At 47.8% G+C, this 9,901-nt stretch overlaps 2 protein-coding genes across 2 annotated transcripts in view; both read right to left on the bottom strand.

The window, feature by feature from the left end:
- Positions 1-1,133: 1,133 nt before the first annotated feature.
- LOC107292403 (UBX domain-containing protein 1-like) lies at positions 1,134-2,673 on the bottom strand. The gene is made up of 3 exons (XM_015821489.1): positions 2,557-2,673; positions 1,731-1,850; positions 1,134-1,403 (listed from the first exon to the last, which is right to left on the bottom strand). The coding sequence occupies exons 1-3, from the start codon at positions 2,671-2,673 to the stop codon at positions 1,134-1,136; spliced, it is 507 nt and encodes a 168-aa protein (XP_015676975.1).
- A 1,656-nt stretch (positions 2,674-4,329) lies between these two features.
- LOC107292402 (UBX domain-containing protein 1-like) overlaps positions 4,330-9,901 on the bottom strand; it is a 6,490-nt gene continuing 918 nt past the window's right edge. The window contains exons 2-9 of the mRNA XM_015821488.1: positions 8,969-9,059; positions 7,767-7,820; positions 7,546-7,667; positions 7,255-7,321; positions 6,361-6,552; positions 5,737-5,788; positions 4,932-5,051; positions 4,330-4,599 (exon numbers count right to left, since the gene is read on the bottom strand). Of these exons, the coding sequence (XP_015676974.1) occupies positions 4,330-4,599; positions 4,932-5,051; positions 5,737-5,788; positions 6,361-6,552; positions 7,255-7,321; positions 7,546-7,667; positions 7,767-7,820; positions 8,969-9,024 (933 nt within the window). The 5' untranslated portion in view covers positions 9,025-9,059. The remainder of the gene's footprint in view (positions 4,600-4,931; positions 5,052-5,736; positions 5,789-6,360; positions 6,553-7,254; positions 7,322-7,545; positions 7,668-7,766; positions 7,821-8,968; positions 9,060-9,901) is intronic.

Here is a 9,901-nt window from a genome sequence, read left to right as displayed (position 1 = left end):
TTATATGTAAGGGTGTAGGTCTATACATATGTTGTATATAGTATGTTTAAATGTGTGTTATGTAAGTGTACACTTTGAGAGCAAGCAACTAAATTTCATTTTTAATGTATGCCATTGTGCCTGCATTAAAAAATGACAATAATGTTTGGTTTATCTATCTACTATCTATCTTATCTATCCATCCACCACTATCTATCTATCTACCACTATCTACCTCTATCTATCTATCTCTACCTCTATCTACTACTATCTACCTCTATCTATCTGTCTCTACCACTATCTACCTCTATCTGTCTTCTACCACCATCCATCTACCTACCTACCACTATACCTACCTACCTACCTCTATCGATCTATCTCTACCACTATCATCTATCTATCTACTATCTACCTGTCTATCTCTACCTACCTACCACTATATCATCTACCTACCTACCACTATCTTATCTATCACTATATCTATCTCTACCACTACCTATCTACCAGTATCTACCTCTATCTAGCTCTACCTACCTACCACTATGTATCTATCACTATATCTATTTACCACTATCTTCTCTAATCTATCTATCTATCTATCTATCTATCTATCTATCTATCTATCTATCTATCTATCTCTACCTCTATCTACCACTATCTACCTCTGTCTGTCTATACCTACCTACCACTATATCGATTATCTACCTACCTACCTACATCTTATCTATTACTATCTATATCTTATCTATCACTATCATATATATACTATCTACCTACTTGTCTGTCTATCTAGCTCTACCTACCTACCACTATATCGATTATCTATTTACCTACCACTATATCGATTATCTACCTATCTACCTACCTCTATGTATCTATCACTATATCTATTTACCACTATCTTCTCTAATCTATCTCTACCACTATCTGTCTCTGTCTATATCTACCTACCTACCACTATATCGATTATCTACCTACCTACCTACATCTTATCTATTACTATCTATATCTATCACTATCTCTATCATATATATACTATCTACCTGTCTGTCTATATCTATCTAGCTCTACCTACCTACCACTATATTATCTATCTACCTACCTACCACTATTTACCACTATATGTATGTATGTATGTATCTCTATCTCTCTGTCTATTTAATGCTTGGGGGTCCTGCCTGCGAAGGCTCTTGAGGCAAAGCCTGGGATGCCTCCGGCTCGGCTCGGAGCCCAAACTCACCCAGCTCCTGCAGGGGCTTCTCCATGTCGTCCTCGGTGAAGACCCGCCGGGGAAAACTCGTCAGGAGGTGAAAGGGGTCTTCCCCGCCGTCTTGGCGGTTCAGCTCCACGTAAAGCCGTACGGCTGCCAGCTGTTCCTTGGCTTTGAAGGTGTGGGTCAGGGAGGTGCCATCCAGGAGTCTCACCTGTTGGGAGCATCGACTTTGCTGGTCAGGACGGTCGCGAGAGGGGATCGTGTGACCCCCCCCAGGCCACTGCGACCGTCGTAAATAGGAGCCATTGACCAAGGGTCCGAATTTCGGCCACGGGATCGCTGGGCATTTTTAAGTGTGGAAAACGGGCCATAAGTCACTTAATGCCGTCGTTAACTCTGAGCGGTCACTAAACGAATCCTTTTTTTTGAGTCGAGGACTGCCAGTACAAAAAGGAGTCCTTTTATCTCCGTTTCGGATTTTGCTGTGAGCAAAACGGGAGCCCGAGGCATCCCGGATCCCAAGTTCCCAGCGCCTTACCTGGATCTTGCACTGATCGTATTCCCGCTTGACGGGGGGCTCCTGGCTGGGGGAGGAGATGAGCACGGGGTCCACCTGCTCGGGCAGGGCGGAGGCCTGGGTGGCGCTGCTGCAGCCAAACTGGGGGGGGGCGAGAACCAGGGAGGAGAGCAAAGGTCACCCGCCAAGCTAAGCCAGTCTCCCCCTCAGTAATTTTGAGAGGGGTGGACTTCAACTCCCAGAATTCCCTGGCTAGGATGAGGGAGGGAAAGAAAGGGAGGGGAAGGGAGGAAGGAAGAATAGGGAGAGGGAAGGGAGGGAGGAGGAGAGGGAGGAGGAAGGAAGGGAAGAAAGCAAGGAAGAATAGGGAGGAAGGGAGGGAAGAAAGAAAAGGGAAGAGGAGGAAGGAATAGGAAGTGAAGAGGAAGGAAGGAAGAATAGGGAGAAGGATGGAAGGAAAGAAGGAAGGATAGGGAAGCAAGGAGGAAAGGTAGAGGAGGGGCAAGGGAAGAAAAAATAGAGGGAAGAAAGGGAGGAGGAAAGGGAGAGGAAGGAAAGAAAGCAAGGAAGAATAGGGAGTGGGAGGGAGGAAAAGAAAGGGAAGAGGAAGGAATAGAAAGAGGAAGGAGTGAGGAGGAAGGAAGGAAGGAAGGAAGAATAGGGAGAAGGAAGGAGGAAAGGGGAAGAAAGGAAGGATAGGGAGAAGCAAGGAGGAAAGGTAGAGGAGAGGGGCGAAGGAAGGAAGGGAAGAAAGAATAGGGAGAGGAGGAGGGAAGGAAGGAGAGAGGAGGAAAACCGTAAGACTAGTCTAAATAAAAGTTTTTTAAAAAACATTTTCTTCCCTCACCTTCTTGGCTCTCTCCGCTTTGTCCCGTTCAATCTTCTCTCGCACTCGCTGCCTGAAAAAAGGAATGGATGTGTGTGTGTGTGTGTGTGTCAACGCTGGAAGGATCCCCTTACTCATTTCAGAGTTGGGGGGAGGGGAAATGACATCCACCAATGCTGGAGATCTTGGAAGGATGGGAAGAACGTCGGGAGGGGGGGGGGGAGACCGTGGGACGAAGATAAAGCAGAGGGACAAACCCCTTTTACCCAGAATGCAATGCTTCAGCCCCCCTTCCCCCCCCCAGGCCCACAATTGAGCTGAATTCAGCTTCCCGGCAGCCAAGAGGCCAACAGGGCCATGACTGAGGGATGCTGGGAGGCGTAGTCTCCTGTTTAAGCAGCGTTTAGAAACTTTTGAGACGGCTGGACTTCAACTCCCAGGATGCCTCAGCCAGCCAGCAGCCTCCTTAAAAGGAGGCTGGCTGGGGGATTCTGGGAGTTGAAGTCGCCCATCTTAAAGGCAGGNTTATATGTAAGGGTGTAGGTCTATACATATGTTGTATATAGTATGTTTAAATGTGTGTTATGTAAGTGTACACTTTGAGAGCAAGCAACTAAATTTCATTTTTAATGTATGCCATTGTGCCTGCATTAAAAAATGACAATAATGTTTGGTTTATCTATCTACTATCTATCTTATCTATCCATCCACCACTATCTATCTACCACTATCTACCTCTATCTATCTATCTCTACCTCTATCTACTACTATCTACCTCTGTCTATCTATCTGTCTCTACCACTATCTACCTCTATCTGTCTTCTACCACCATCCATCTATCTACCTACCTACCACTATACCTACCTACCTACCTCTATCGATCTATCTCTACCACTATCATCTATCTACTATCTACCTGTCTATCTCTACCTACCTACCACTATATCATCTACCTACCTACCACTATCTTATCTATCACTATATCTATCTATCTCTACCACTACCTATCTACCAGTATCTACCTCTATCTAGCTCTACCTACCTACCTACCTACCACTATGTATCTATCACTATATCTATTTACCACTATCTTCTCTAATACATCTATCTATCTATCTATCTATCTATCTATCTATCTATCTATCTATCTCTACCTCTATCTACCACTATCTACCTCTGTCTCTGTCTATACCTACCTACCACTATATCGATTATCTACCTACCTACCTACATCTTATCTATTACTATCTATATCTTATCTATCACTATCATATATATACTATCTACCTACTTGTCTGTCTATCTAGCTCTACCTACCTACCACTATCGATTATCTATCTACCTACCACTATATCGATTATCTACCTATCTACCTACATCTTATCTATTACTATCTATATCTTATCTATCACTATCATATATATACTATCTACCTACTTGTCTGTCTATCTAGCTCTACCTACCTACCACTATCGATTATCTATCTACCTACCACTATATCGATTATCTACCTATCTACCTACCTCTATGTATCTATCACTATATCTATTTACCACTTATCTTCTCTAATCTATCTATCTCTACCACTATCTGTCTCTGTCTATATCTACCTACCTACCTACCACTATATCGATTATCTACCTACCTACCTACATCTTATCTATTACTATCTATATCTATCACTATCTCTATCATATATATACTATCTACCTGTCTGTCTATATCTATCTAGCTCTACCTACCTACCACTATTTACCACTATATGTATGTATGTATGTATCTCTATCTCTCTGTCTATTTAATGCTTGGGGGTCCTGCCTGCGAAGGCTCTTGAGGCAAAGCCTGGGATGCCTCCGGCTCGGCTCGGAGCCCAAACTCACCCAGCTCCTGCAGGGGCTTCTCCATGTCGTCCTCGGTGAAGACCCGCCGGGGAAAACTCGTCAGGAGGTGAAAGGGGTCTTCCCCGCCGTCTTGGCGGTTCAGCTCCACGTAAAGCCGTACGGCTGCCAGCTGTTCCTTGGCTTTGAAGGTGTGGGTCAGGGAGGTGCCATCCAGGAGTCTCACCTGTTGGGAGCATCGACTTTGCTGGTCAGGACGGTCGCGAAAGGGGATCACATGACACCCCCCCCGGGTCACTGCGACCGTCGTAAATAGGAGCCATTGACCAAGGGTCCGAATTTCGGCCACGGGATCGCTGGGGGGCATTTTTAAGTGTGGAAAACGGGCCATAAGTCACTTAATGCCGTCGTTAACTCTGAGCGGTCACTAAACGAATCCTTTTTTTTGAGTCGAGGACTGCCAGTACAAAAAGGAGTCCTTTTATCTCCATTTCGGATTTTGCGGCGAGCAAAACGGGAGCCCGAGGCATCCCGGATCCCAAGTTCCCAGCGCCTTACCTGGATCTTGCACTGATCGTATTCCCGCTTGACGGGGGGCTCCTGGCTGGGGGAGGAGATGAGCACGGGGTCCACCTGCTCGGGCAGGGCGGAGGCCTGGGTGGCGCTGCTGCAGCCAAACTAGGGGGGGGGGCGAGAACCAGGGAGGGGAGCAAAGGTCACCCGCCAAGCTAAGCCAGTCTCCACCTCAGTCATTTTGAGAGGGGTGGACTTCAACTCCCAGAATTCCCTGGCTAGGATGAGGGAGGGAAAGAAAGGGAGGGGAAGGGAGGAAGGAAGAATAGGGAGAGGGAAGGGAGGGAGGAGGAAGGAAGGGAAGAAAGCAAGGAAGAATAGGGAGGAAGGGAAGAAAGAAAAGGGAAGAGGAGGAAGGAATAGGAAGTGAAGAGGAAGGAAGGAAGAATAGGGAGAAGGATGGAAGGAAAGAAGGAAGGATAGGGAAGCAAGGAGGAAAGGTAGAGGAGGGGCAAGGGAAGAAAAAATAGAGGGAAGAAAGGGAGGAGGAAAGGGAGAGGAAGGAAAGAAAGCAAGGAAGAATAGGGAGTGGGAGGGAGGAAAAGAAAGGGAAGAGGAAGGAATAGAAAGAGGAAGGAGTGAGGAGGAAGGAAGGAAGAATAGGGAGAAGGAAGGAGGAAAGGGGAAGAAAGGAAGGATAGGGAGAAGCAAGGAGGAAAGGTAGAGGAGAGGGGCGAAGGAAGGAAGGGAAGAAAGAATAGGGAGAGGAGGAGGGAAGGAAGGAGAGAGGAGGAAAACCGTAAGACTAGTCTAAATAAAAGTTTTTAAAAAAAACATTTTCTTTCCTCACCTTCTTGGCTCTCTCCGCTTTGTCCCGTTCAATCTTCTCTCGCACTCGCTGCCTGAAAAAAGGAATGGATGTGTGTGTGTGTGTGTGTGTGTGTGTGTCAACGCTGGAAGGATCCCCTTACTCATTTCAGAGTTGGGGGGAGGGGAAATGACATCCACCAATGCTGGAGATCTTGGAAGGATGGGAAGAACGTCGGGGGGGGGGAGGGACCGTGGGGCGAAGAGAAAGCAGAGGGACAAACCCCTTTTACCCAGAATGCAATGCTTCAGCCCCCCTTTCCCCCCCCCCCCCCCAGGCCCACAATTGAGCTGAATTCAACTTCCGGGCAGCCAAGAGGCCAACGACTGAGGGATGCTGGGAGTCGTAGTCCCAAGCTCCCCCTCCTGTTTTAAGCAGCTGTTTAGAAACTTTTGAGACGGCTGGACTTCAACTCCCAGGATGCCTCAGCCAGCCAGCAGCCTCCTTAAAAGGAGGCTGGCTGGGGGATTCTGGGAGTTGAAGTCCGCCCATCTTAAAGGCAGGAAGGCTGAGGTTTAGAGAGGGATTTGCCCCCCGGATTCCTCCTGGTGTACACGCCCGCGCTTTTTTACACCCGGCACCCCCCACCCAGGGCCCCCCCCTCACTTGGCCAGCTTCTCCTCCAGCTTCTCCCTCCGGCGCTCCTCGGCCAGCTTCTTCATCTCGTCCTCCTGCAGCTTCTGGCGGAGGAGGAGCAGCTCCTGGCCTTGTTTCCGGCGCTGCTTCTCCCGCTCGATGCTCTCCCGCTTCTCCCGCTCTTCCCGCTCCTTCTGCTTCTGGGAAATCAGCTCCATCATCCTGGGGGGGGGGGAAGGAACCGTTGGAGGGGCTCAGGGGGCACGGCTGCCGCCCCCAGCCCAGGAGGGAAAAAAGACAGGAAGGAAGATCGAGAGGGAGGGAAGGAAGGAAAGGAAGGAGGAGAAAGAGAGGGAGGGAAAGAAGGAAGGAGAAGAGGGAGAGAAGGAAGGAAGGAAGGAAGGAAGGAGGAGAAAGAAAAGGAGGGAGGAAAGGAAGGAGGAAGGAGAAAGAAAGGGAGGGAAGGAAGGAAGGAAGGAAAAGAGGGAGGGAAGGAAGGAAGGATGGAGGAGAAAGGGAAGGAAGGAAGGAAGGAAAAGGAGGAAAGGAAGGAGGAAGGAGAAAGAAAGGGAGGGAAGGGAAGGAAGAAGAGAGGGAAGGAAGGAAGAGAAGGAGGGAGGGAGGGAGGAGAAAAAGGGAGGGAGGGAAGGAAGGAAGAAGAGAAGAGGGAGGGAAGGAAGGAAGGAAAGAAAAGAAAGGGAAGAGAAAGGGAGGGGAGGGAAGGAAGGAAGGAAAGAGAAAGAAAAGAAAGGAAAGAGGGAAGAGAAAGGGAGGGGAGGGAAGGAAGGAAAGAAAGAAAAAGAAAGAAAGAGAGAAAGAGAAAGAAAGAAAGAAAGAAAGAAAGAAAGAAAGAAAGAAAGAAAGAAAAAGAAAAGAGGGAGGAGAAAGGGAGGGGAGGGAGAGAGAAGGAAGAAGAGGCCAAACCTTTTTGTCTGTTCCTGCTTCTCCTCCTCCGTCAGGGGATGCTGCGTCTCTCCTTCAGCCAGCTCACCTATGTGGGGGGGGGGGGAGTTCATTTACGGCCTTTTCAAGGGACCGGGCAAATAAAAATAATAATCTAACAATAATACAAACATTAAAAACAATGATTTTTAATGCTGTTGTCACTCTGAACAGTCACTAAACTGTGGTAAGTCGAGGACCACCTGCGCCAAGGGCCGCCAGCACACACACACACACACACACACACACACACACACAGAGATTTGTTCTGACCTGATCCACCCTCCACCGAATCCGGCGTCGTTCCTTCAGGGGTTTCCTCGGCGCCCAGAGCGGGGCCTTGCGGGGCCACGTAGGGATCGTCCAGACTGGGGTCGTTCTCATGTTCCACCAACCTGGGTCGGAGAGAGAGGCGCCGCTCAGAAGGGGAGAGGGAGGGGGGGGGAGGAAGGAGGGCGTCCGCAGAGAAAGGGACGGGCGGAGAGCATACCTACCAATCCATGGCCTGTTCAATCCCTTGGTTCCCGGTCAGCGCCAGGGCCTTCTCTCTGGGGGAAGAGAAAGCGTGGAATGTTCAACACACACCCCCAGGGAAAGCCCAGGATTTTGCACCCCGTTTTCCTGCTCTCCCTCCCCCAAATAAGGACGGCTCCGCCGCTCTGACAGCTCCTTGAGGAACAGAGGAGGTCGCAAGGAAAGCAACAAGGAAAAATTCATGCGGTGATGCTTCGTTTCTGATGGAAGCGACGGTTTGCAGCTCAGGGTTGAACTGTGGGGTCCCTGGTGCTCTCTGAGCTGGGTGGTTTCCTTGCAGACGTTTCAAGACCCAACTAGGGAACCTCATCAGTGCTAGGAGGAGGGTTGGCAGTGAGGAGGAGGAGGAAGAGAAGGAGGAGGTGGAGGATGATTGTGGGGTCCTTGGTGCTCTCTGAGCTTGGTGGTTTTCTTGCAGACGTTTCAAGACCCAACTAGGGAACACCATCAATGCTAGGAGGGGGGTTTACAGGGAGAGGAGGAGGAGGAGGAGGAGGAGGAGGAGGAGGAGGAGGAGGACGACGACGACTGTAGGGTCCTTAATGCCCTCTGAGCTTGCTGGCTTGGAGATGTTTCAAGACCCAACTAGGGAACATTATCAATGCTGGAAGGGTGGTGGTGGGAGTTATTTTCTATTTATATACAAGTAGCTTGCCTTTAGTGTTGTCACTTTACAACTCAATAAACAACAACACAATAAACAACCATCTAACCAAGAATACCCCCAGCAACACTGACAAGGCAAGCCACTGTGTATCAACAGGGAGAAAACCCTCCTCCCTTCCAGCACTGATGACGTTCCCTAGCTGGGTCCTGAAACGTCTGCAGGAAAACCACCCAGCTCAGAGAGCACCAAGGACCCCACAGTCCTCCTCCTCCTTCCTCCTCCTAGCACTGATGATGTTACCTAGTTGGGTCATGAAACATCTCCAGGAAAACCACCCAGCTCAGAGAGCACCAAGGACCCCACGGTTCTGTTTTCCCATGTTTTCTCCACATCCAGCTGTCCAGAAAAGCCTCAGTAAAAATCCAGCTACGCTCCTTTAAAAAGTAAAATTAAAAAAAACCTAAGCTACAGGTGTGCATTTCCATAACCCGCTTGCTTAAACAAGCTGGAGTCCTCCCACACACGTTCCCACACTTTTTCCGGATGGAGACATACGCTCGGCTCTGCGGGAAGCCCATCTCAATTAAACTTTCCAGCGCCGTGCTCTCCATCAGGCCGGCCTTACAACCGTCACTGCCAGCAAATTCTGCAAAATAATAATAATAATAATAATAATAATAATAATAATAATAATAATAATAATAAGAAGAAGAAGAAGAAGAAGAAGAAGAAGAAGAAGACATTAGGCCTTTGACACGCTGTGGGTTTTATCCGTCAGACTGTATTTCAGTGCAAAAATGTGTGTTTGTCCTTATCGCAGCCTTCCCTGGTTGCGTATATAATAATAATAATAATAATAATAATAATAATAATAATAATAAAGTTGGAAGGGCCCTTGGAGGTCATCTAGTCCAACCCCCTGCTCAGGCAGGAAACCCTATACCATTTCGGACAAAGGGCTGTCCAGTTTTTTCTTAAAAACTTCCAGTGTTGGAAATATATATATAGCATGTCTGTATGTGTGTCATGTATGTGCACACTTTTGAGAGCAGGCAACAAAATCTCATTTTTCATGCGTTCCAATGTGCCCACAGTAATAAAAAAAAGGACAATAAAGGTTATCTTAATGTGTTCTTCAGATTCTGCCCTCACCAATGTTAGATTCTTTATCTGAGGCTCAAAAATATTAGATTCAAAACTTAACAATTCTCTCATTGCAAAGATTTTTGTGTGTGTGGCTGGATATATAAGCTCCTGCCCTGAAGGCGATTCTGTCAGAAGACAAAGATTAGCTCCTAAAGAGAAAAAAAATGTTGAATTTCCAGCTCCCGATCCCACTTCTTATGTAATGTATTATTTAAATTGCTATGCTGCCCATCTCATTATCCAAAGGGAATCTTTTCAACAGGCAGCAAGCAAAGAGCAAAAATCACCCTGCAAAAACACTCTTTCAGCCTTTGCCCTGAGAATTTGGGGAGACCCCCCCCC

This window comes from Protobothrops mucrosquamatus, unplaced genomic scaffold (genome assembly GCF_001527695.2).
Source record: "Protobothrops mucrosquamatus isolate PMUCROS unplaced genomic scaffold, P.Mucros_1.0 scaffold1339, whole genome shotgun sequence".
In the NCBI taxonomy this organism is placed as follows: Eukaryota; Metazoa; Chordata; class Lepidosauria; order Squamata; family Viperidae; genus Protobothrops; species Protobothrops mucrosquamatus.
The sequence above is the reverse complement of the archived record's forward strand: the minus strand, read 5'-3'. Positions and strand labels throughout refer to the sequence as shown.

Bases quoted from the DNA above. Each gene is read 5' to 3' on its own strand.
- LOC107292403 (XM_015821489.1), bottom strand. From the start codon at position 2,673: ATGAGTAAGGGGATCCTTCCAGCGTTGACACACACACACACACACACA. The intron at 1,851-2,556 runs GTGAGGGAAGAA...GCCCCCCCCCAG, and splicing joins AAGCGGAGAGAGCCAAGAAG to TTTGGCTGCAGCAGCGCCAC. The intron at 1,404-1,730 runs GTAAGGCGCTGG...TGCTCCCAACAG, and splicing joins ACGATCAGTGCAAGATCCAG to GTGAGACTCCTGGATGGCAC.